The 27613-nt window shown below is 44.2% G+C and overlaps 1 protein-coding gene across 2 annotated transcripts in view; it reads left to right on the forward strand.

Moving 5' to 3' along the window:
• Positions 1-27613, forward strand: part of HIRIP3 (HIRA interacting protein 3) — an 81793-nt gene that overhangs the window by 28672 nt on the left and 25508 nt on the right. For both annotated transcript variants that reach the window (XM_029606948.1, XM_029606947.1), the window contains exon 3: positions 22423-22573. In XM_029606948.1, coding sequence (XP_029462808.1) covers positions 22423-22573 — 151 coding nt within the window. The remainder of the gene's footprint in view (positions 1-22422; positions 22574-27613) is intronic.

Here is a 27613-nt window from a genome sequence, read left to right on the forward strand (position 1 = left end):
TAGCATCACTTACTTAATTAAAACAAGTGTTTCAATAACCTAGTAGTCTGCAGTTTAAACGTTAGTGTTCAGTAAATCATAAAGTGCCTTATTCTAAATTTAAATGTTAAAATGCAGTAGGAGTTTTGCATTTCTCAAATTCCTTCACTTCCAATCAGAGAAGTTGATTAATTAAAAAAAAAAAACCAACCCACTTTAAAGCCCAGCATGCACGTTAATTAGGGGATGCGCGAATAAGCCGAGCAGATTTTAAAAGCCACCCGGATACGCGCGTACCTCCCGCAGCGCTCACGTCTCCAAAGTTTTCACAAAGAGGCAGGGTGAAATCTGGAGCGTGATCCAGAGATGTGCGTGTAAATATGCGCCTGGACCCACACCCAGAATCCCTGCTGCGTACGTTTACTTCTGCTATGGAGGAGGTGTAAGTTATAAAAACAAAGAAAACTTAGACAGATCTGCGAGGTTTTAAGGGTCGGTGCTAAGACGGGTTGTCAAGGCTATTAAACTAGAAGGGTTTGGAGGACCTATCTCTTAACTGGGTGAACTGGGGACAAACTGGGAATGGCGTTGGTGCGCGCTCCTCTTAAAATACCTTGACTTGCATGGTAGTAGTAGGATTTGCACACAGATGCGCGCGCCTACTTAAAATGTGGCACACGTGTGCACAGGCAGGCTATTTTATAAAATGCGCTCATATGTTACAGAATGGCCACGTCCTTGTGCGCGGGCCAACATATGTACCCCTCCCTTGTGTTTTTGCAGTCTAAATGCATTACTGTATATTTTTTTTTTTTAGAATTAAATCTTAGCTGACGGTCTCTAGACCATAACTTGAGCTTCGCTAGATCTCTCCTCATGTTTTCCATACCTTCCTGGCCGTCTACCCTGTTGCAGATTTTGGTGTCCTTGGCAAAAAGACAAACCTTTCCCAACAATCCTTCTGCTATGTGGCTCACAAAAATGTTAAAAAGGACCAGTTCCAAGGCTGAATCCTGAGGCACACTGCTAGTAACACCCCCCCTCCATAGAGTAAACTCCATTTACCGCTACCCTTTGTCACCTCCCAGTCAGTCACTCTAGGTTCCATTGCAATAGTGCTCAATTTATTTATAAGTCTCCTGTGCAGAACTGTGTCAAGGGCCTTACTGAAATCCAAATATATCCACTGTCTAGCACTCTCTCTAGATCCAGCTCTCTGATCACCTAATCGAAGAAACTGATCAGATTTGTCTTAAGATTTACCTCTAGTAAAACCATTCTGCTTCGGATCATGCAATCCATTGGATTCAAGAACTTGCACTATCCACTGTTTTAGCAGCAATTCCATTAATTTGCTCATCATAGAGGTGACATTATTTCCACTTTTATGAATAGGAACCACATCTACCCCTTTCCAGTCCTTGCTCTAAGGAAATATTGAAAAGGTTAGCCAAGCGAAGCTGCCGGGTCTTCAAGTTCCCTCAATCCCCTTGGATGTATCCCATCTGGCTCCATCACCTTATCTACTTTAGGTTTAGTTAGCTCCTCATGAACTCGCTGTTCTGAAATCGATTGAGATTTACCTCACTTCCAGTTTTATTTGTGTTTGATTTATGTGGCTCTGCTCCAGGCCCTTCCACAGTGAACACCAAACAGAAATATTTGTTTTGCAATTTTGGTTTTTCCTCCTCAGCCTCTACATGTTCTCTCGTTTACCTCCGAATCTCACAATGCCTCCTTTGAGCGTCCTTCTATCTCTAAAAGAGTCTTGTCCCCTCCCTCTCGTTTTACCATATTTTCCATTTCTCTTCCATTTGAAGTTTTGCATTCCTTAACTTGCCCAGCTTTTCCTAGCTTTATTGTTGCCTGTCTTGCACTTTCTGTGATCTCTTGTAGTTCATGAACACTAACCTTTTCAGCTACTTCTTTAGAAAACCATAGTAACCGCTTTTTTTCCCCTTTTTATATACTTTCCTAACAAAGAGGTTAGTTGATCTTATAATATCTCCTTTTCGTTTTGCCCTCTGCTCTTCTGCTTCCCCTAGAATTTCCCAACCAGCTAACAATTCCTTGAGGTGCTCACCCATTTTAAGAAAGTTAATTTTCCTGAAGTCTAATACCCTTGCCTTTGAATGAACTGTCATCTCTTGTACCCTGATACTGAACCATACCATACGGCGATCACTGGATCTCAGAAGATCATCAACTACAGCATCAGAAATACTGTCCCAGTTAGCAAGCACCAGGTCCGTATTGCCCCCTCCCATGTGGGTCCCGTTGACAGAACAATTCTTGCAAAGAATCCAGGATCTTCCCTCTTCTAGAAGATATTGCAGCTGGAATGTCCCAATCAACATCCGGGAGATTGAAATCCCCTAGCAGCAGCATCTCCTCTTTTATAGCAAACCTGTGAATATCCTCTATTAAATCTCTATCCATCTCCTCTGTCTGTGATGGAGGTCTGTATATTACACCAGTATAAACAGATATTCCATTCCCTCTTTCCAAAGTAACCCACAGTGCCTCCTCCTTATAGCATTATCTCTGCAATTCTGTTGCTTTATTTTTTATATATAATGCCAAGCCTCCTCCCTTCCTTGCTGAATAGATTGTAACCTGGTATAACTATATCCCACTAAAAGTACAGCGTTAAACTGTATTCAGTCTCTCTTATATGAAGTGACAAAACTGTCTCGATGTCTACTGTCTCACAACTTTGGAGGAAAAAATATTTGTAACACTTTCCTAAAAGGACGTGCAGGATGGATATCCTTGACAACATTCTGTCCAATATACATTCCTTAGTTGTGAGACGTGACCGCCCGGCACTGCCAGTGTTTCGACCACAGGTGTCTGCTTCAGGGGCTAGAGAGAGCTAAATTACAGAAAATTAAATTATTTAAACAAAACTGTTGAACTAGAGTTTGACGAATATATATATATATAAAAAAAAAAAAAAAAAAGTACTTGAAAACGGCGTTCTTCAGTTATATGGCTGCCATTTTACCTGCCGGGCAGCGTCAACCATTTTACGTTAGTTTTTATCTGATATTTGACCAATCACATTCTCTTGTTTCTCCGGTGACTGACTTTCAAATGAGAGACCTGTAACACATCCAATCAGCACTTTTTTTTTATTCACCATGTTTTTCTTTATTGTGTATCTTAATGCGCTGTGGAGGAGTCCAAGAAGTGAGCGCATACTCTCGAAGCCCAATTTTTTTTTATTTATGGCAAATCATTTTTATTCAATTTTCCAAGGGTAACAACAGATTCAGATATGATACATAATTGTGTCTGTTACATACCACATCATTACAAGGCCAACATAGTAACAGCAGCATGCTCATCCCCCCCCCCCCCCTTTAGCACTGAGCGTCAATGGGGTTCAACAAACGAAATCTAGAATTAGAGACTAGAAAATGAGACTTGCAATCTAGAAAATGAAATCCCCCCCCCCCCCCCCCAGACAATCATATATCTAATCTATTGAGAAATTGATTCTTAGGGTCCTGAGGTAAAGTTAGAATGTAGGGCATACAGATAGAGCTTAGGGCTCGTCTAGTATTAGGGGACAAATGCCTGGTGGATAAGGTTTCCATTGTGATAAGATGAAGAATAGAGGCATACCACCCTGCCATGGAAGGACCAGTTGAGCCTCTCCATTCAGAGAGTATAGCTTTGCTGGCCAGTAAAAATAATTTTGTAATCCATAGTGTCTGAGTAGGTTTCCCCCGGTATGTAAGTGGAAATATGCCAAAGAGTGCCACTAAAGGGGAATAAGGAATCTTGTGGCCCAGGACCTCATTGGTAAAACGAAAGACCTTCTTCCAGAAAGGCTGTAGTACTGGGCAGCTCCACAGAGAGTGGCCCAGGTGTGGTCCTGGAGAATGACATTTAATACAGTCCTCCTTATCGGCGAATCCCACCCGGAACGCTTGATGTTGTGAAATGTACATCCGATAGAATATTTTGTAGTGGGTTTCCCATAGTAGAATGTTAGTTTTCACTCGTGGAGTTAATACCACAGCGGCTTTGAACCTCTCCGGGGTAACGTCCTGTGCGAGTTCTTGTTGCCATTTGATACATATCGCATCCAGAACCCATGGCTTATGAGTAATTTCCATATATTTATAGTAAAACGAAATGGAATGTTTTTTGGGACGGTCGAGATCGAACCAATCATGCAGAAAGTTCCACTTAGGATTTGTAATGTCCAAGTTCCTCAGAGCATGAATGTAATATCTGGCTTGATGATAATGAAGATAGTCAGTGGAGGGAATTCCAAAAGATTGACACAGAGTGGAAATGTCCAGTGGCGTGCCATTGGCCTGTACCAGTTGATCGATGTAAGAGATGTGATGGTTTTCCCGGAAGCGGGAGGCCTCCAGACCTGCAGGGAATGCTTTGTTACCCCAAAATGGGAGAAACTGTGAGACATCCGTGGGCAGGGAGGATTTGTTGAGGAGCCATTGTCACGTTTGCCTGAGAGGTTGAAGTAGAATATCTGAACTGATAAATGGTGTCAACGTTGCGTTTGGTACATGCAGGGCGTATCTAAGCGAGAAGGGTGCCAGGAGTTGGTTTTCAAAGTGAGTGTCAGAGAAAAAGGATGAGTTGGAGAGCCAGTCACTAATATGTCTCAGATTGATAGCATGATTGTAAACTTGTAAATCCGGGAGGCTGAATCCCCCTGCCGTAATCGGCCGCATGAGATTTTTTAATGCTAACCTTTGGTTTTTTGCCTCTCCAAAGAAATTTCATCACCGTCTAAAGTGAGGACAAAGAGGAGAAGCGACAGCGGGCAACCCTGCCTCGTCCTCCTAAATAAGGTGAAATCCTGTGAGAAATCACCATTGACCCAAATATTTGCCCTAGGGGCATTGTAGATAGAAAGGAAAAGAAGGGACCCTGGAAACCATAACAGTGAAGAGTTTCAAACAAGAAAGCCCAGTTGACCGTATCAAATGCCTTTTCGGCGTCAAAGCTTACAAGGAGCGAATTCAGGTGCTTGGACTGAGAATGGGCTATCGAGGCCAAGACCCTGTGGACATTATGAACCACTTGCCGTCCCCAGACAAATCCAGCCTGAGGGGCAGAAATGAGGTTAGGAATAAAGGAAGATATTCGATCAGCCATAATTTTGGCCAAGAGCTTGAGGTCGCAATTAATGAGAAAGATAGGCCTGTTTGAGCCCGGGAGTTCCAGATTGCAGCCTGGTTTAGGCAGGACTACTATGGTGGCACTCTGTTGGCCTGCCACGCCGGGCAGTCGACCAAGGATAAGGTGTCATAGACCTTTTGAATAGAACAACAAATTTGATCCCCCAAAATTTTAAAAAACTCATTGGTCAGGCCATCCGGTCCTGGTGCTTTGCCTAGCGCTGCAGACTTAATTGCTACCTCCAACTCAATTTTTCCCCACAGGTACATTTTAAAAGTTTCAGATCCTTCTCAGATATCTTAGGAAGATTGATATTAGCAAGGTACACCTGAATAGCTGTTCGGTCACATGGATCAGCCGTGTAAAGGGTTTGGTAATATTTAGTGAATATCTCCCCAATGTCTCGGTTGGATGATTTAAGATAGCCTTTGTCATTTTTTAAAGCCTTAACATATGAGTTTCCCACCCAATTTTTGACTAAACCCGCCATGAGTTTTCCCGCCTTATTGCCAAAATGAAAAAGTTGGTATTTATAATAAAGAAGACGTTTTTGGGTCTTTTGTTGAATATGTTCATGTAATAGATTTTGAACCGAGTAAAAATTGATGCGATTTTCTTTGGTGGGCCGGGAGTTGAGCGACTGTTTCGCTTTCTGCAACTGCTTTTCCAAACGTATGATGGTAGCTGCCAAGGCTTTATTCTTCTTTGCTGTTTAAGCTATTATTTCTCCCCTCAACACGGCTTTGGCCGTATCCCAGTATAGAAGTGGGTCCCCCTCATGTTGCTGATTAAAGTGGGCAAATTCCTTCCACTTATCCCTAATATAGGTTTTAAAATCCTCATCATTAGTATAGGTGTGCGGGAAATCTCCATCGCTTTTGGCCTCCTGAGGGTGCAAACCCGGAGAGATCAGCCCACACAGGTGCATGTTCAGAAATAATAAGGGGCCCTATCTCCACGCTGGAAACCTGGGAGAAACACTTTTGACTGACCAAAAGGTAGTCCAACCGTGATTGAGACCCATGGGCACGAGATATATGTGTATAATTCGCATCTAGCAGATGGAGGGCCCGCCAGGTGTCTACTAAACCCAATTGATGGCAGAGAAATGGCAAGCCCCTCATGGAATCCAAGCGAGACATTGGTCTGGGCGGCTGTCTATCTATTGCAGAATCTAAAACTGTATTGAAATCTCCCCCCAACAAAAAGGGGAAGGTGAGAATTAGCATGAAGAATATTAAATATCTGATTGTAAAAAACTTGAGAGTATGTGTTAGGAGCATATACATTCCCCAAAAGGATAGTTTTCCCATAGAGTTCGATTTCTAAAAAAATATATTGCCCCTCAGGGTCAACTACAGAGCGCTTTAATGTATAAGGGAGCATTTTATGTACTAAAATAGCTACCCCTGCTTTCTTCGAGCCCGAAGATGCATAAAAGACCTTCCCAACCCATTGTTTTTGTAGTTTCTCATGCTCTAAAGCAGTGAGTCTGGTTTATTTATTTAGGCATTTTTATATACTGAACATATTGTGTACACCTCATGTCGGTTTACATAGTTTAATGGACAGTTTTTAACGACATGTCCTAAAATCACTCAATAGAGTAAAATGACAATAAATAAATAAAATAAAAATAATAAACTAAAAATACAATCACCCTATAAAAGCATATAAAATTATATCCTAATCATTCTAAAATAACAAAATACATAAAAGTCACTCAAAATCAGACTAAAATAGGGTTAAAATAGATGATATACTTTCTTGCAGAAGCGCAAGTTGGACCCTTCGACGCCCGAGAGCTTGCAAGATCTTATACCTTTTAATGACAGAGCCTATGCCGCATACATTCCAGGTACAACAACGTGTGTTTACCATCTAAAGGTGTGGTTAAAAGAGAGATAAGAACACGAGCTGAAATACTTGAGAGGTCTGGGAATCCCCCAGCATAGACCCCCACCCTTAGATGGTGTGATATGGTGATCATCTCTTTTCTGTGTTGCTAAGAACCTCCCCAAAACGAAATAAATTCCCCCCCCCCATTTTTGACCTTCCTCAGTGCGACCCCATGAAACACCCCAATAATATTCCCCATGAGAGATAAGAAGACACCAGAGAGACCCCACATCTGTCTCCCAATGTCCTCCATAATCCCTTCTCATAGCGGGATCGCTAGAGCTAGGAGGACCCCCCTCCCCTCTGAGAAACTTGAATTGGTAACTGAGACCAACAATGAACCATATAAAAAAAAAAAAAAGAAATAACCATTGCGCCCACTTAACAACCTGAAAGTCAATGGGCTGCAGAGAAATGCGTAGAGAGGGTTGCAACCTGAGGCCGCATAAGCTGTTCATCTGCCTTTAGTCCTTGAATAAAAGCTGTTGCAGCCTCCGCAGTAGTGAACATCTTGGCTGTCCCCTCATGTACAGCCTTGAGTTTAGCAGGGAAAAGTATGGTAGACCGTATTTTTAAATTGGCCAACTGGGAACACGCTGAAACATAAGCTTTCCTCTGAGAGGCTACTGTGGCAGAGTAATCTTGAAAAAGCAGTACCTTGCCTCCATCAAAGGTCAGCTCCTTCATTTGTCTGTATGCCCGGAGGATTTTAATCTTGTGCGCAAAATCGAGGACCTTGAATATCACCATTCTCGGACGTTTATGTGGCTGGGACCCAGTCCGGTACGGGCCCAGCCTATGGGCACGTTCAATATGTAGGGCACCATGCTGGGAATTAAGTTGAAATGACTGCAGCAGCCAACTTTCCAGTCGGGTGCAGAGTTCAGAGTCAGGAACTGCTTCAGGTATGCCTATAGCGTGCAAATTATTGCGGCACGATCGATTTTCCAGATCATTAATCTTTTGCTGCATATCAGCATATGGTTTGCAGGGTCCGCACTGTGCCGTCATCAGTCGCCATTTTGTCTTCAATGGCCGAGATTCTTTGTTCCGCTGCGAGCATTTGCCCTTGATCACGGAGAGTTGAGCATTTACCCCGGTAAGTTGGGAGGAGAGCTGGGTGAGTCTGCCTTCTAATGCGGCAATGACCGTTGCCGCGATATCAAGTCCCGCCTCATCGGGGCCTTCAGGCGCTGAGGGAGTCTCTGGAATGTTGGCCATTTTAGGGTCAGGTCCCTTAGCTTTCTCCTTGTTCTTTTTTCCAGCCTTTGATGCCATTTGAGAGATTTGAAGTACGAAATTGGGTGAGGTCGGTTCGCTGTTAAGTGCTCTCCCGTGTAGATAGATTAGCGGGCGAAATCGCCAGGTTTAACTGTGAGTTTGTTGGTGTTTGGCAGAAGGGGGTCCTCGGAGCGATTAGGAGCATTTCCGATCACTCAGCCAGCATCACATGATCCCTTTTTATTTATTTATGTATTTATGTATTTATTTTTTATGTCTAAACCTGCTTGTCAATCATACCACTATAATTCTGATGATGGATCGTTGTCAAATAAATATACAATAAAGATGTTTGTTACACTTTTTGATGTGGGTCGATTTCTGGGTAATCAAGTAGACCATAGAACAGGACAGTTTCAAACTGACGTGATTGAGAACCTATAGAGACATTATATTAAGAACTAGTCGCAAATGGGAACTGCATGGCAGTGTTTTATTATAATTTGGATGTTATTGGGAACTGTAAGTCAGCACTATGGAGATAGTCGGATGTAGGTGAGAACTAAGTGGCTAGATCATCAAAATTGTAGTGGTAGGATTCACGTGCGGGTTTAGAGATCTAAAATAATCGGGCTTCAACAGTGTGTGCTCAGTTATTGGACTCTTCCACAGCGCATTAAGATACATGATAAAGAAAAACATGGTGAATAAAAAAAAATCTGGATAGCTCAACCACATCATGGCCTTACCTACAAAACATAGTCCTAGGCCTGAGCAGCAGCACTATTTTTAAACTTACTGCAGGTGGCTCATGGGGACTATCTTTATCGCAGTCTGTGACCCAGAGAGATCCATCTGGTTCTCATCTGCTTCCCACAATTGCTGATGTTGTCTCTATGAGGCTCAGCCCCTTTCCTGGATCATCTGTGGACATCCCAGTTTTTAAGAAACTGTAAATGTGATCAGTAACAGGATAACTGAGAGCTAAGGGTAAGATGGTGGCTGCTAGTAGATTTTGGTTGCCCCGTTTTAGCTGTCTTGGTTCCTGATTACATTTTTTTTTTTTTAAGGAGCATGGCAAGCACAGAGTGGGTGAGGGTAAACCTCCTTACCTAGAGACTGCTGCTGCTTCAGTTTCTGACCTCATGGATACCTTTATTTATTTAACATGATTTCCTGCCTTTTATCCAGCTCATCAAAGCAGGTGCAAGTAGTATTTTGTTACAAGGGGGAACACAGGGGATGTTTAAGGTTATTCCAGAGCAAGGTTCAGAAGTTCGTGCACAGTAAGGGGTGTATGCGCACACCTTACTGAACTATTCTGCATGCTTTTACACCTGCTAATTGAGTTGCGAAAATAAAATCATATTTGTCTTTTGTCTGCACTTTTTGCGTGGGGGGGTCCGGGTGAATTGGTGCAGTTATTGGCGAATGGAGATTACAAGTGCGCTTCAAAGTAAGCATTTTCAGAAGCAGGGAACAGGTATACGTTGGTAAAGTACCTGCCTCTGGTCATAACCTGAAGGCGCCATGTGCGCATGATACAATCAGTTCAAGCATAAAATATGTATGTGGCTCCCTGTATCTGCGTGTACTGAAACACATGCACGCACTGCCAGGATGGAGATCACGTGGTTTTATAAAATGCAGGCATAACCTTCCCCCGTGCCCACGGCTGTGTGTATCTCTGACTTACGCACGCTATTGAAAATTACTCTCAAAAGGTCTGGCGTGCAAGAAAGGTGTGAAGCTTTACAGAAGGATAACAGCATTACGGAGATCAGCTAACAACTTTTGAAAACTGAATCTCAAATATAAATTTGAGATTCATCAGTTTTCCTAAAGTAGGTACTATTACTGCTTGTGAGTGATTTTGTTGCTATTTAATTGAGGTCCTTAAGAAACCAGAAGGATCTCTGCCCCCCAGCGGGAAAGATTTTATATCCCAGTATGGAGTGATAAATGCCTTTTGGAGTCTAAAGTTAGTGGAGAAATTTCAAGAATTGATGGGGGTTCTGGAAGAGTGTGTTGTAACTACATTTCTTGATGTTAATATTTGAGACTTTTTTCCTATGCTGCCTCTAAGGCTACTCCAGTGGTAGAACTTGCTTTTCCGGACAGGTGCAGGGTCGGCGCTAGCTTTTTTTTGCTGCCCTGTCTGAAGAGGTACTGGGCTGCCCTACCCCCTCCGCTTCATTCAGTTTCTGTGCCAGGCTGACCAAAAAAAAAAAAGCCCAGCTTCCTCCAGCGACACAAGCTTTAACAACCGACATCTCCCCTTAACCTCTGGGTCCTCACCCCCTGCCCCGGAATCCATGGGCAGTGCAAGAGAATTAGATGCCCTAGGCAAACCTTATAGCCTTGCATAACGCAGCCCACCCCCAGTCCTCTCCACAGTCACACACAGTAAGAGTTGTACATTTATAGTAACATTTTACATGAAAAATATCAGACTATAGTATTCTTGGGTAAAAGAAAATCACATTATATTATATTTACATGCACTGCCGTGATGCCAGCCAGAAACCCCTGCAAAAAAAGACACTTGGAACCCATATGGTATTAGGCCTATTGTAACATGTGGGCTTAACCCTCTGAAAGCCCTGAAACACTAATATACTTCCTGGGGCCGATGCAATAAGACGTGTGCTGAAAACGGACGCCCCTTTTCCTAAAGTACATATAACCACATCCCCTGAGTGCTCAATGCAGTATTTAAATGAGGAGCTGCATAAAAAAGGGCGCACTGGGGAGAATTGTGCGTCTGCAGCACTCATTTGCATCGGGAGCTCAATACGCGAGTCTGTTTTTACCCCGCTTCTTCGGATTGATCTTTTTTTTTAATTTTGTGAGGTTGCTGAAGTGTCTTGTATTAAGCGCCCCTTGCTATGGGCATCTAAATTGTGCGACCATAAGAATTTTTTTTTTTTTTTTTTTTTAAATCAAGCCAAGAAATATTTTTTCTCTGTCGCAAGCAGTAAATTGAAGTGTCATAACGATACTAAGTAGGAGGAACCACAGAGGACCATATTTTATTTCTCATGACTCTTGATTCGCAAATTTGACTTTATATCACCTCCGGGGCTGGAGTTAAATTTGCTGCATTATAAAAGTGTGCATTGGGTGCCCAGTGCTTTCCTGCATCAGGAGGTAATAGATGAATAGTCTCATCTACATGGAATTTACATGTGATGGGTGCTATCGGCTACGCATTTGTTTGAGTGCGCATTTTGGATGTGCTAATCTCCTTATTACATCAGGTGTTAGTATAGCGCGTCCAAACGCATGTAAACCTTTACGCTAGTCTGGGCGCACTTTATTGCATTGGCCCCCCTATTATGCGAATACTTCATCTCAGTCACACACGCAGAACATAAAACGGGCCCTCACCAAATACAGAACAGAGCAACTATAAAGTAGAAATAAAAACTTGCAGATAAAAATTGAACTGGAAATCACAAGAAGCCAGGCATTATGCAGTGCAGCAATGAAAAAACAGATCCATCACCATACTCAAACATCAAACAAAATCAAGAAATATTATAAATACATAATCATTAAGGTGAAAACATACTAATATTTCAAAAACATCTAATGACTAAAAGATAGAATAATTAACTATTTTTTTGAATGTCCCAAACACCAATAAAATATTTCAAAGCAGGTCTTTAAGATCATGAGAGGTCTTGAACGAGTAGATGTGAATCGGTTATTTACACTTTCGAATAATAGGACTAGGGTGCATTCCATGAAGTTAGCAAGTAGCACATTTAAGACTAATCAGAGAAAATTCTTTTTCACTCAACGCACAATAAAGCTCTGGAATTTGTTGCCAGAGGATGTGGTTAGTGCAGTTAGTGTAGCTGGGTTCAAAAAAGGTTTGGATAAATTCTTGGAGGAGAAGTCCATTAACAGTTTTTAATCAAATTTACTTAGGGAATAGCCACTGCTATTAATTGCATCAGTAGCATGGGATCTTCTTAGTGTTTGGGTATTTGCCAGGTTCTTGGGTCCTGGTTTGGCCTCTGTTGGAAACAGGATGCTAGGCTTGATGGACCCTTGGTCTGAGCCAGCATGGCAAGTTCTTATCTTCTTAAGACACATTAAATAACAACTGAAAAATAAACTAAAAAGGATATAAAAAATTCAAGTTCTTCATACATGGGAACTTTTGATTTCCAGTCACCCTGAGATTGGTATGGATTAGTGAGAGTGGGATGACAAGTTTTCTCCTCTCTTTCTTCACTTCCTCTCACACATGCATAAACATATACTCAAATACACACATGCTCCCCCTCTCACCCATACCCAGGTATCTCCAGCTCTTCTTTGGTTGGGATCCACCAGCAGCCCTGGGCCCTCCATTTTGGCTGCTGGCAGACTGGGATCCACTTGAAACTCCATTCTTTCACACACACACCCACAAAACCCAAGCAGGCTTCATATTCTGTCTCTCACACCCACACCCTCCAGGCAGGCTCCCATTTACACACATAGGCAACCCAGGCATCCTCTTATTCACACACACACACTCACACTTACACTCTCCAGGCAGGCAGGATCCGTGGAGCCTTTTTAGTTCTCCTCCGCTGCTGCTGCCACCCTGCGCTTCCATCAGTGGGGCGAGCAGATGTTTCTGTAGAGCTGGAGCCCATTCTGAGGTGCTGGCACTTCCTGTGTGCTCATCTCCTGCATCTTGAATGTTGAATACCGTGGTTCTGGGCTCACAAGGAGACGCTGAGGGATGGACTTCATCTTCTGAGTTGCAGAGTGTGGACCTCTTCTTCCTCCGGCAGAATTGGGTCCACCGGTGACCACATGGGCCTTTCCCTACTCCCGATGTCACCCCCTCCCAGGTGTGCTGCCCTGTGCAATTGCACGATTTGCACACTTGGTTACGCTGGGTCTGGACAGTTGAGTTAATTTTGACAACTTTTTTTTAAAGCAGGAACATAAAATAGGTCCAGATGTTGCTTGATGTGGCTCAAGCCACACAGACTAGAAAGAAAAAAATTCTTGTTAAGCCTAGGGAAGTGATAAGTATATAGGGGCTTCTTTTTTCCCCTACATGCCCCACTAGAAGCTTAAAGGCCTTAAATATATTTTTTAGGTTCTGAAACATCATGATCAGTTTTTAGATTCCTGTTAATTTCAATCGGTCTGTGCCGCTCGTGTAGAGGATTCTGATTCTTCTCTTATTTCAGTGGAATAGGGTTGTTGATCACAAACCTTTTTTTTTTTCTTTTTTCTCTTGATGGAGAACTATTTTCAGGGGGAGGGATGCTGAAGGTACCTGGAGATTTTCCCTTTGAAATCTGCCAGCAGGTAGTGCTATGGGGTTTTCTTTAAGTCACGCACTCTGCAAGTGCAAAATTTAAACCCTGTCTTACTTTGGTTGACCTGCCCTAATCCTGTCCCCTGGCTCCACCCCTTTTTCCAGTATATGTGTGTGGGGGGGGGGCAATTTTCAGAGGGTTATTTTCTATGGTTAAGCACCTGTTTATATCATGAAAGACCCTTTGTAAAATGTTCTCTCTGTAAATTTCTTTAGGGAGATTATTTTTTCTTTCTTCTTCATCTTCTCTTTAAGGCCAGGATTTTGTATCTGCGCGCAGCTTACTGAATTCCCCGGTAATGGGGGGGCGGGCCTGCGAAAGCCGGCAGCCATCGCACAACCGCAGTGTCATCACTGCCAGCTTTTGCACCCAGTAGTGCCACCGTGAAAGGTGGTGCTATTGGGCGCGCTACTGGCAGCAATAATGGGTCTTACCTTATCGCCGCCAGCAAAGTTACCGCCGCGTCCACCCCGATGCCGCCCCGATTCCTCCTCTTCCAGTCCCGACTCCGCCCCTATCAAGCTATCTCACACGAAAAGGGACTTTTCGCGTGCGATACCGATAGAAAATGACCCCCTAATTTTGGTGATGTGACCTTGTAACACCTGCAAACAGTAATATTTTTTCCTTCTGTTAAACTTCCTGCCAGCCAAACAAAACACAATAGCCCTGTCATGGCAGGAAGAGGTGAAACAAAAAGCCTAGCTTGAGTCAGAGAGTGTGTTCTCTCTGTAGTGGTTTCCCCTGGATTGCTGAATGTAGAATAAATTGATAGTTTGCAAAATAGAGATGGACACAGTTAATAGGTAATCCTTTTACATAATTGGGGGTGGGGGGAATGACCTACTCTCTACACACTTCACCCTCATTTCCAGTGAGCAGGGTATGAACCCAACACAACCAATGGTGTGTCTGGAGATAGGGGGATAAGGGTTAACATTCATTGATTTCCACTAAGGGGATATTTCTTAGTGTTCAGATAGGTGGATCCACACCAGTGGGTTATGCACCTCTACCAGCAGGTGAAGACAGAGCAAAGCTGACCTCACAGTATATATATACCCCTACATTAACATCAGCCTGCAAGCATTCTCCATCTCCTTCTGGTGGTGGATGTGCATCTCCCTACAATGTAAGAACCAACTTTCTCAGCAGACAGTCTGGACCCAGGAGAATGGGAATTGTCAAACAAGGTGGTCCAGCTCACAGTGGACTGCTGGAGCATCCCGTTTCTAGACCTACTGGCAACATCTCACAATGCGAAGGCTCCTTGCTTCTTCAGTTGCAGAAGAGATCAAAAGTCCTTGGGCATCGATGCCCTCGAGCAGGACTGGCCGGAAGGTAAGCTCCTATATGTCTTTTCCCCCATGGCCCATGTTGGGCAGAATGATTCGATTAATTAAGAGATACACAGGGATGGTGCTTCAGGCGGCACCAAATTGGCCCAGGAGGCCGTGGTATGCAGATTTGCGAAGGCTCCTGGTGGACTCTCCTATCCAATTATCAGTTCACAGGGATCTGCTATGGCAGGAACCTGATTTTCATGAAGATCCAACTTGATTTTGTCTTATGGTATGGCCCTTGAGAGGGCTCATTTGCTGAAGTGTGCATATTCCACTGCAATGATTGCTACCTTGCTACGAGTGAGAAAGTTCTCCGCTTCCTTATCCTATGTGCGGTTTTGGCGAATGTTTGAGGCTTGGTGTGAGGAACGAGGGTTTCATCCTCATTTGGTTAAGATCCCATTAATTTTGGAACTTTTGCAGGATGGAGTAAGTAAAGTGTTGGCCATTAATTCATTGAAAGTACAGTTGGTGGCTCTTGCCTATTTCCAAAGTCAAGTGGATGTGGACCCTTGTCGGAGTGATAGCCAAGCCAGAAGAATGCTAGGCTGCATAGAGAGAGGAATATCTAGTAAGAAAAGGGAAGTGATAATCCCCTTGTACAGGTCCTTGGTGAGGCCTTACCTGGAGTACTGTGTTCAGGTCTGGAGACCGTATCTCAGAGGAGACAGAGATAGGATGGAGGCAGTCCAGAGAACGGTGACCAAAATGGTGGGTGGTCTCCATCGAATGAGGAGAGGTTGAAGAACCTGAATATGTATACCCTGGAGGAGAGGAGGAGCACTGGTGATATGATACAGACATTCAGATACTTGAAATGATCCATGGTCGTCAACAAACCTTTTCCATTGGAAACAATTTAGTAGAACTAGGGGTCACGATTTGAAACTCCAGAGAGAAAGACTTAGAACCAATGTCAGGAAATGTTTCTTCACTGAGAGGGTGGTGGATGCCTGGAATGCCCTTCCGAAGGAAGTGGTGAAGACTAAAACTGTGAAGATTTTCAAAGGGGCATGGCATAAACACTATGGATCCCTAAAGGCTAGAGGATGGGAATAAATAAATCTTGGGGGTAACCTGTTCGGAGCGGCAGTTAATACCTTGGGAAGTTTGCTGGGCAGACTAGATGGACCATTTTGGTCTTTTTCTGCCGTCATTACTATGTGGCCCGGTTCTTAACAGGGGTGAAGCATCTTCGTCCTCCCCTGTGGTTGCCGGTGCCCTTGTGGAATCTTAATCTGATTTTGGATTTTCTGACAGGTCCCATCTTTCGAACACTGCATAGCCTTTCCTTGAGGTTAATTACCTTGAAAACGGTGTTTCTTGTGGAAATTTGTTCTATGCGTAGAGTCTCTGAACTGCAGGCATTGTCTTGCTGGGAACAGTTTCTGCGAGTGATTCTGAGGCCGATATAATTGCATACATTTCCATCCTTTTTGCCAAAAGGTGATCTTGGATTTTCACTTGAATCAATCAATTTCTCTGTCAACTCTGGACAGGGAGAGAGATGTGGATGAATATCACCTGTTATGGTCCTTGGATGTCAAGAGGCAATTCTTGAGGTATTTATAGGTTTCTGAATCTCTCAGGAAGACGGACTGGCTGTTTATACTCCAAGGTGGGAGTAAACAGGGTGATTAGTGTTTGGACTACAGTAGCCTGCTGGATTAAGGAGTTAGTCACGGTCGCTCATTCCACTAGAGCTCAAGCAGTGTCATGGGCAGAGATTAGATTGCTGTCTTCTATTGAGATTTGCCGAGCTGTGACGTGGTCCTCCTTACACACCTTTTCCAGGCATTACTGCCTGGACGTGCAAGCCTGGGAGGACACAGCCTTCGCACATGTGGTATTAATCAGACCGTGGGCAGCCTCCAATACTGTTCAGGAGTAGCTTTGGTATATCCTACTGGTGTGGTTCCACCTATCTGAATGCTAAGAAAGGAGAATTTACTACTTACCTGATAATTTCCTTTTCTTTAATGAAGCTAGTGGATCCATCTTCCCGTCCTTGGCTGCTGTGTGGCTGTGAGTTCCAGGGGGGTATTGCTAAGTGTCAGTTCAGTCCCTAGACTAGTGTTGTTGCACTCCTTGTCTGAGTTCAGTGGTTTTCTGTTGGCTGAGTGCTGGAGTGGTTGTTTGTTAATAATCAAGTTTTGTTAGTTTGTCCACAGTTGGCTTTTGCAGAGAATACTGGTGGGCTAATGTCAGCACAGGGGTATGTATACCGTGACATCTGCTTTGCTCAGTCTCCATTTGCTGGTAGAGGTGCATAACCCATTGGTGGTGTTCCACCTATCTTCATTAAAGAAAAGGAAATTATCAGGTAAGTAGTAATTTTTCCATTTTATAAATTCCTGCATTGGTGCAAAGGCTGTGAGTACTTTTTACTGACAGACTTTACACTCATTTTCAAAGTGAAAATGCACACGTACTTTTACTTTGAAAATTATCCCAGAAAATCTTCCAGCACATGTTAGACCTACTAATTTGTGGGGGTAGTTTTTTTTTTTTTCTGAGAACTTATACATGGAATTCCAAACCCCGCCTACCAGAACACACGGTGGGTAAAAGTACGCTCACAGAGGTCCTGCACACATATACATCTGCTCGCATATTGATGTTGCAGTTATGCTGCTGGTGTTTGCTGACACCAGTGCAGGAACAAGGCTGGACCCAGGAAAAGCAGGCTTTTGCAGGACTGGACTGGCCTGGCACTGGGATCTTCTGCCTGACCATCCTCCTCCCACTTGAGTTGAGCCCTCAGGTTTTGGTGGCTGGCAGAGTTTAGGAGAAGGTGCACACATTCAAAAAATAAAAGGCAACTACTAAGACAGGTTTGGCTACTGCTAAGACAGGAAACAAAAGGGTACCCCCTAAGCAAGACAAAACAAGACGAGGACTAAAAGACACAGAACAAATATAGACAAGAACAGAAGGCTACAATACTAGGGCCAGCACAAGTCTAAAAAGGTCAAATTCAGAACTAGGAACTGCCACAGCAGAGGGCCACAACAAGGAGCAACTAGGAACCTGAGCTAAGGCCAAGCCTAAGGCAGGAACAGAGGCCACAGATAGACTCCCAGTTGAGGCAATGAGTTTACAGAGAGGCAGGCTTATATCCTGTGATAGTGCTGGAAACATGCCGCCAGTAGGGACTGGCTTGGAGGACTGAGCAGCAGGTAACATGGCCCACTGAGGGCCACTGCTGGTGGGAGGTGAGCACTGCACATGGATCCTCACAATAGAGAGGCCAGCTTTCTAAAAGCCTCTTTCTGCGGGTAAAGCATTGTCTTACTTACAGAAACAGCTTGGAGAGTTACCCTTCCTATGGCTAATAGCCTAGATATCCGATTAAAGAAGACACTCCTTTATGTAAATGGATTATTTTCCAGGAGCATTTCCTTTCTTCTTCTCCCCCAGGGACAAATGAATTACTGTAAAATGCACTAATTGTTCAATCAATATAAAGTGTATTATCAGATTAAAATAGGTATTTCAATAAACTAATCAATGGTTCAATTGAAAGCAAGTGTGGAATAAATTATGAAGAGAACACATTTCAAATGGATTTACCTGGGTAACTGAGTACTTAGTCTGTTGAAAATTGCCTTCCATCTCTGTTGGTAAAGGTGCCAATGAAACAGCAGGGGTACTTTCACCTCTGGTATAATGAGGTGGAAGAAACGCAAGGCCAGCAGACAGCACGATGGGATTGCATTTTGAAATATCCACTTAAGAAACAGAGAAACATACAAATGACGGCAGAAAAGGATCAAACGGTCCATCTAGTCTGCCCAGCAAGTTTATGGTAGCATCAGGGGGTGGCATCTGCCATACTGTACAAGTTACTCCCATACTTAGTTTCCCAGACTGTCAGTCAGGGTCCTTGTTTGTTGTCTGAGTCCAATTCCCTGTTATCTCTTGCCGTTGAAGCAGAGAGCAAAAGCAATGCAATGTTAGAGTGACATCACAAGTATAAGGCTTATTGGTTAAGGGTAGTAACAGCCTCGTCAGCAAGTTACCCCCACGCTTGTTTGTTTTTCCCACACCCTAAAATTCAATTTTCTTGTTAGTTGCTGTCTGAAACGAGTTCCTCTTTATCTCTTTTCCCCCTGCCGTTAAAGCAGATAGCAATAATGAGTTGCATCAATAGTATGAAGGCTTATTGGTTAAGTGTAGTAACCACAAAGGTCAGGTATACATATATATCATAGGGTCAACCACAGGTACTGTAATTCATGAACAACATATATCACATACCTGTATATATGAATAATACACAATTTATGTATATCAAATATCTTTTGTTAAAAGCTTTACAACTTACATATTTATCAAAACACACTCATACAATACAGTACAATATACATCTTTGTTTGCCTGTCTCAACAATACATTTTAACCACCAAAAAACCACTTGTGCTTTACTACACCATCTGTGGGTAGAGAAGTATTCACGGCAACAGCCAACCCCCAGATTTTCAAAAGAAAACACTGCAGGGAGTTTTCCTTTTTGAAAATGTGCTTGTGGTACCCATGGGCTGGCAAACTACAACCCAATTTTTTACTGTGACTAATTAGTTTTTTAGGATGATAAAGTTCAACAGAATTTATGCATTTCCCAAAACGTCTTCATGCTCAACCAGGGAAGGGCATTATTTAAAAGTACATTAACACTTAACTCTGTGTATATTTGTCTCAGTTTACAGGCAGAAAACGGTTTTTTTTTTGTTAAGAGATTTTTCACTGAAAATTCTCCGTTAACCTTTTCTTTAATATACTGTAGCTATTTAATTCTGATCAGAATTGTGTGTGTGTTCATGTATTCTTAACTCGAAAGCTCACGTAACAGCTCTATAAGAACCAATGATGTGCTCAGGGCACAGCAGAGGTTAAAGATTCTGGGGAGCAGACGAAGCGGGTAAGCAGAGTAGTTGTCCCATGGTGTAGTCTTCCGTAAACCCTCTTGCCACATATTTTCCTTCAACCTTAATACATTGCCCACCCTGACAAATGAGATCCCATGCTCAGAAATGTAAATTAAACTCTGCCTTGCCCTGTTGTAAACCAGCCTGGTCTTCAGTCATTCTAAAACGTAATGTTACTGACGATGCGAATGCCTAACTATACACTATTTGCAGTTGTGTGCAAAATTTAGGCACCCCTTGTATATTTCAAATTGCATATTTCAGTGAATCTCTAAGTGACCGGAAGCTGACACAACCTCTACCTGGTATAAAATTAGACATAAATATTAACTAACTTTTTCATCCAAAAATACTTAATTTTAAACTTTTCACAATCTTATTTTTTAATAAGTGCATGGACCATCATATCAAAGAAACTTACACTTACGGGATGAATTTTCAAAACATTACTTGCGTAGTTCATATTTTATAAAAAAAAAAAAAAAATTTACGGGCTAGAGATGTGCATTCAGTTTTCCAGAATTAGACAATTTTAACGAAATTATCTAATTTGGCATGATTCAGGGACAATGAAAACCGAGAATAATTTTTCTGAAATGTCAGAAAAATTTGTATTTCGGGTTAGCTTTGTTACTTCACCAGAATACAGTTAAACTAATGTCTCCATTTCGTTAAGCATCTTACAATTGGGATCAACATATCAGGATTTAAAAGACTTGGAAATGTTTGAATAGTCTAATCGCAATCCGTTGTTGCCATCTTAGCTGATTTAAAAATATGTAGAAACAAAATGTGTTTCATCCAGTAAGAGCTCCCAAGGCTACAAAATCAGGTAAGTGATGGAAAGCTTAACCAATGGCATTCTGGTGAAGTAATTGGCACCGTGTTCAGAGTTATTTTAAAGTTGCCATACTTTCAGCCAGTTCTTTCCCAAAAGGTGTGGTCCTCTTGTGTGGCTGATCAAAAGGGGCAACTTCAACTGCTTGTCTGAGTCCTCCACAGGCATAGGCACAACTTCCTGTGGTGCTGGTGAAAGAGGGCAAAGGTGCTAGCTGTGGTGTTATTGCACCCTCCGGCCAGAGTTGTTGTCTGCTTTTTTTTCCAAAATATTGGTGAATGGGTTGCCTGTATCTAGAATGAACTCTAGGGGTGGTAAAGGCAGCAAATCTGTGGTAACTTCTGTTTCTCTCTTGCCTGTAGCATGAAGAGGTCCCAGTCACCTGGTGTCTGTAATCTGCAGCAGTGAGGAAAGAAAACAGTATGAGAGAGCAATGAGCCGGAAGTGATAACTGGGCTCTTCTTTGCTTTCTCAGCTTCAGCCCCTCCTCTCCTTCCCCCCCCCCCCCCTAGAGGCTGCCTGGGAGGGTGGGGGGTGGAAGGGATGAAGCAGAAGCAGCCTCAAGTCATTTCTGTGACTCCTGTGAGTGATTTGTTGAACGGGAGAGGGGATGAACGCTGAAAGGGGGGGGGGAGTGAGAGGATGGCCGAATGCCTGGGGCAGTGCTTGGGTACTGGATCCCCTCTGATGTGGTTTGCAAACACCCCAATTAAGATTAGAAGTACCTTGCACAATCCTGCATTTTACATAGTTTGCTCTTTTCAATCCCAGATACCAGCATGTTTTCAATTTTTGTGTTCTTCAAATAACTGGGATTCCAAATCCTTCTCGTCTCTCATTTTTCTGTTCTGTTTTTGTGAACTTTGTAAGGGTGCACGCATGTATCCATAAACTAAACTGGCTTCCGAAAACTCGGAATCCTGCTACTGATTTGTTTTGTTTTTATTTATTTCACTTGGCATTCTTTAATCTACTTCAGGTCGATACGATACAGGACGCTCAGCTGAGCGCACTGTTTAACCCGCGGTTGGACACGCATTTTGGATGCGCGTCCACAACCCCTTAAACCATAAGGGGTTTAGCGCGTCCAAAATGCGCATCCAGCCGCCCCCCCCTCCAAAACTAATAGCGCTCATCATATGTAAATGCATGTTGATGAGGCTATTAGCTATTCGCCCCAGATACAAAAAAAAATGTGTGCTCAATCCACATATTTTAACACTCAGAAATTAACCCAAGCCCAGGGCAGGCATTAATTTCTGAGCAGCCCAAAAAAGTGTACAGAAAAGCAGAAAATATTGCTTTTCTGTACATCCTCCGACCTAATTTCATGGAAATATTAAATCGGAGGAACCAAAAGGTTAAAAAAAACAAAACAAAACCCGCCCATTTTCCACGCAGATTTATTGTATCGGCCTGTTTGTGTTTTAATTCCTCTTCTCACTGACCCTTAATGCCCTCATCCGATGACTACTACTGTTTCTGCAGACACCAGTGACTGGATGTGGATCCCAACCCTCTTCCCAATTTAGCTGGGTTTTAATCTCTCAAGCTCCCTAAGGCATGGATAATCCCTGAATATCTGGACACGTTCAACACATACCGCTTCTCTGAGGGAGATCAAGTATGGAAAATGGAAAGAGACTCATCTTGTGCAGGTTCCCACTATATAGTTGCTAATGATGGTTTCCTTTCTTCCCTCTTTTCCCCTGCAGATGGATGACTCCAGCGACGATGAGCCACTGGCTGCCTTGGTGACCTCCACAAAGCTGGCGCTTTCCTGTCACCAGCTTCTCCCCACCTCCACGGCAATGGAAGAGAAGATGACTTGTGACTCGGGCTGCCAGGATAAGCAGGAGAGCAGAGGCAAGGATCCTTAGTTTCAGAGGGGAGGCATCTTTGTTCTGAGTTACGTGAGAGTCGTGGTAGGGGAGCCAAGGCTCAGGGAGATATAGCGCCTAATGTACTGAACGGTACTTCCAATTTTGTGTCTGCGGGGTAAAAATGCTTAGCACATCTGGTCCATAGTGATGTATGTAATCTACACAAAGTTAGTAGATTAGAGTACTGCTAAACAGTTCTAAAGTTCCACTCTTAGGTCTCTGGGATGACATGTGCCAGCCATACTCCTTTTTCAAATCCGTTCATATCAAGACTCTTCACAATATATCAGCTCTATGACATGGAGCTCTTTTAAAACCATTCCAGATGTCTTGGAAATGGTGGAGATGATTAGGAGGGAAGAAAAGTAATGTGTCCCTGTTCATATCCCTAGTGGACAACATGGAGTTCTCTTACATTGGCGTTTTACCTTTGGCAAATTACCTGAAGCTGGGAGGTGGAGTGTTCCCGCCCCCTTTGAGCAGTGAAAGCTGAGTGGAGCCTATCAGATTTCCATATGCTAGCCTTTTTTGCAAGCAAGGCATTTTGGTTTTGCAGCCCTGAATGCCATGGATTCATCTTCTGTGGCATCGATGCAGAGTTTGCCTCCATTACTTGGAAGTTTAATAAAATGGCTGGGTGGTATAATATGGGAAAAAGTACGAAAGAGGACGCTTTCTTATCCTTATTAGCAATTGAAGGGCCAACAGAACTGGGAGAACAGATTTCTAGAGAGAGGTGCGCAAATGGAATTGTGAGAGTCAGCAGCCAGTCTTAGGTGCAAAATTGCGACAAGATCATTGAGCCACTCGTTCCTGGAATGTACAAAGTTGGAAAAGTTGTGGGCAGTGGTTTTCTCCAGTATCAAGCAGATTGTTGGAAGGAAGATGGATGCTCTTATTGGTTGGGTTAATAGGGGATGTGGCATTACTGGTGAATAAGTCTAAAGGAGAAAGATGGTGAGACAGATTTACCAGGGGAATGTTGAAAACCATTGATGCAGCAACTAGCATCCGTTACAATTTTGAACTGGACATTGGATCTAAAAAATTTTTTTTAAAGCATTGCATGAATATAAGCTGCTCTGGGATACATTTTTTACGCGTTAATGATTGAATTGCTCAAGTGCACGGAGGGTGTGAATGTTGGGAAGCATGTCTGTGTGATTAGTAGGTTAAAGGGTGGAATAAAAACAGAGGATTGTGATACTGTGTTATAAGGCATATGTTTACAGTTAGGGATAAGTTTCGGTGTGTTAGGTTTAAATGACTAGAAGTAGCATACAGTAACATAGTAAACGATGGCAGATAAAGACCCTTCCCTGTACGTACCCGGATCAGTCCAGATAGTGGGTTGAGCCTCCTTTCCAGCAGATGGAGACAGAGAAAAACTCAAAGGGTATCCTATATCAGGACAGTGCCCACCTGCATCCCTTCAGTATTTCTCTGTCTCCAGCAGATGAAGGCGGTTGAACCTGCGGTTCCCTCAGTTTAGCTGTTTTTCCCTCTGTGAGGGGATTTTTTTTCCCTTCCTACCTCTGGTTTTCACAGGATCAAGCAAGTATTAGTTACTTAAATTAAAAAAAAAAGAAAAGGAAAGGAAAATCAAAGTTTTGTTAACAAGTGAGACAGAACTCTGTCTCATTGCTCTTACAGGGTCCTAGGATGGATTTTCCCCTTGAGTGTTCAGCCTAGGACCCCTGATTCCCGATGACCGTTTGCCTGGCTTGGGGTGATACTGGTGGTCTAGTCACTCCCCCCTTCTCTTGTGTGACCCCTGAGATGTTCCATGCCTCAGGTCCCTTAGCAGAGATGCCTTTATTCCTCTGCTCTTGTTTAAAAAAAAAAAAAAAAAAAAAAAAAGGTACAAGAAACAACAAGGCACAGCTTACCCGCGTTTAACATTAGCCTGAAGTTACAGGGGGAAGGAGCCGTAGCAGTGCTGATCTCCTGCTCCCGCTTGCTCAGAGCCAGGCACAGCTGATTCAGCTGCTTCTCCGCGGCAGCTTTGTTCCCCCCTCCTCTGTGCTCATGCTGCGTCCAGTTGTCTGTTTAGCCTGCGGGGAGCCTGCTTCGCGGCTCTCCCGCGATGAGCTGTGCTCCTTCTGTTTGCCCGGTGGGGAGGGACACTCCACGGCAGCGGCGAAATCGATGGTCCGTAGTTGGGCCATTAAATATGCTACCAGGCCGGCCCTCTCACAGAAAACCGCGGGAACGGTGGCCATTTTGTCCTCTAATCTGCAGCGAGATCCAGGATCTGAGGGGGGGGAAGGGAGCCTGGGTTTCATCAATCACGCCGGATTTAAGCCCCGTGGACTCTCCGGGGGCAGTCTCTGACCCCTCTTCGTGGTCCCCCCCCCCCTCCCCCTTTGCCCGGGAAAGCTCATCACCGTTTTTCCATGGACTTTGTGCTTTTAGAAACATAGAAACATAGAAATGACGGCGGCAGAAGAAGACCAAACGGCCCATCCAGTCTGCCCAGCAAGCTTCACACATTTTTTTTCTCATACTTATCTGTTTCTCTTAACTCTTTGGTTCTATTTCCCTTCCACCCCCACCATTAATGTAGAGAGCAGTGATGGAGCTGCATCCAAGTGAAATATCAAGCTTGATTAGTTAGGGGTAGTAGGGGAAGTAACCGCCGCAATAAGCAAGCTACACCCATGCTTATTTGTTTTACCCAGACTATGTTATTCAGCCCTTATTGGTTGTTTTTCTTCTCCCCTGCCGTTGAAGCAGGGAGCTATGCTGGATATGCGTTATTGCACAAGTCTCTTATCTAGCCAGTCTGGAAGAGCAAAATGATCCCTCTGGTTTCCATCGGGCAGGGCCCTAAAGCCCCGGATTCACAAGGCACCGTTTAGGGTCTGGACCGTACCAGGTGTACCGGACCCCTCAGACCCTCCTCAGCCCTCCCCTCTGCCAGATCACGATGCAGATTTGTTACTTCCAAATCCGCTCATTCCTTTTGTTCTGGACGGATAAAGGTTCCTTCTGAGGAATCCACCACCGCCTCTTCTTCACGTAATGTGGACCTGGTCCTGGTGGGACTGAGGGCTCCTCCACGTACGTTCCCATTCCATCCCATGCTAATGCAGCTACTGCTTCAGGAGTGGGAGTCCCCCAAATCTGGTCTTCGGGTCGGTAGGGCAATGGACAAGCTCTATCCTCTGCCAGACCAATTACTAGAGATGCTTAAGGTCCCTAAAATAGACTCTTCTGTGTCAGAGGTCACCAAACGAACCACCGTCCCAGTGGTGGGAGCATTGGTGTTAAAGGATCTTCAGGACCGTAAATTGGAACTGCATCTCAAGAGGATCTTTGAAGTCCTGGATCTCGGGATTCGGGCGACAGTCTGTAGCAGTCTCATGCAGATTCAAAAATTACTCAGCACCCAGGACCTCCCGTCTGCAGAGGTGGAACAGGCGGAACGGCTGGAAGCAGCGGTGGCGTATGGGGCTGATGCCCTCTATGATCTCCTCTTCTAAATCACAGTTGGGCGCTCTCCCTTTCAAGGGTAAGTTGTTTTTTGGTGAGGACCTGGAACAGCTTATTAAATCTTTAGGCGACAACAAGGTTCATATGCTGCCTGAGGACCGCCCTAAACAGTCCAAGTCCTCCTTTCCTTCGCACTCTCATTTTAGGGGGCAGCGCAGGTACAACAGGCCGCAGGGGGCTTCCCAAAGAAATACCTCCACTTGATCTCAATCATGGTCTCATTCCTTTCGTGGATGATATCCATTCCGGGATGGTAACCCTCAAGGATCCGCCACAAAGTCCTCATAATGAGATGCGGCCGGCTCATTCCTCCGTTCCCAACTTAGATGGATGTCTGCCCCTATTTCTCGAGGAATGGGTCAAAATTACTTTGGATCGGTGGGTCCTTGAGGTAATCGAATGAGGTTACGCTTTAGAATTTGCTCGGGATCTCTCGGACCGCTACTTAATCTCTTCCAGCGGAAGTTGGAAGCATCCAGCGGTGTGCCAGACTCTCGAAAGGCTTCAGGAGCTCGGAGCCATAGTCCTGGTTCCCCTGGAAGAACAGTCAGGCCAGGAGTCAGGCCAGTATTCCATCTACTTCGTAGTCCCCAAAAAGGACGGCTCTTTTCGACCAATCCTGGACCTCAAGAGGGTGAACAAGGCGTTCAAGGTCCCCCATTTTAGGATGGAGACACTGAGGAGGGCGGTCATAGCGGCAGTTCACAGAGGCAAATTCCTTGCCTCTGTCGACTTGACGGAGGCCTACCTTCACATCCCAATCCGCCAGGAACATCAGAAGTATCTTCGTTTCTACATCCTGGTATGGCACTATCCGTTTCGAGCGCTCCCGTTTGGTCTCGCCACCACTCCACGCACATTTACCAAGGTCATGATGGTCGTGGCGGCCTTTCTCCCCCGGGAGGGCATTCTGATCCATCCTTACCTGGACGACTGGCTCATTCGGGTGAAATCGGAGAAACTCTGCGCGATAGCAGTCAACAGAGTCTTGTCATTCCTCACCACCCTCGGGTGGATAGTCAATTTCTCCAAGAGTAACCTCAAGCCCTCTCAGGTCCCGGAATTCTTAGGAGTACGCTTCGACACCTGCGTGGGCAAAGTTTTGCTGCCCGGGCGCTCAAGCTCATGGATCAAGCACAACATCTGTTATCTCTCTCTGTGCCCACAGCCTGGGACTACCTCCAGGTCCTGGGCTCTATGGCTTCAACTATAGATTTGGTTCCCTGGGCCTTCGCACATATGCGTCCTTTACAGAAAGCTTTGCTGTCCTGCTGGAAGCCGGTCTCGGAGGAGTTTCAAACACCGCTACCGCTTTCCGATTCTACCATCTCCAGCATGCAGTGGTGGCTCTCACTCGCTCACCTGTTGAAAGGGATGCCCCTGGAAACACCCTAGTGGATTATTGTTACCACGGATGCCAGCCTCTCCGGCTGGGGAGCGGTGTGTCAGAATCAGTCTACCCAGGGACAGTGGTCCCCAGTCCAATCCCAGTGGCACATCAATCATCTGGAGGCCCAAGCAGTTCTCC

The sequence above is a fragment of the Rhinatrema bivittatum genome, chromosome 6, assembly GCF_901001135.1.
Source record: "Rhinatrema bivittatum chromosome 6, aRhiBiv1.1, whole genome shotgun sequence".
Taxonomy (NCBI): domain Eukaryota; kingdom Metazoa; phylum Chordata; class Amphibia; order Gymnophiona; family Rhinatrematidae; genus Rhinatrema; species Rhinatrema bivittatum.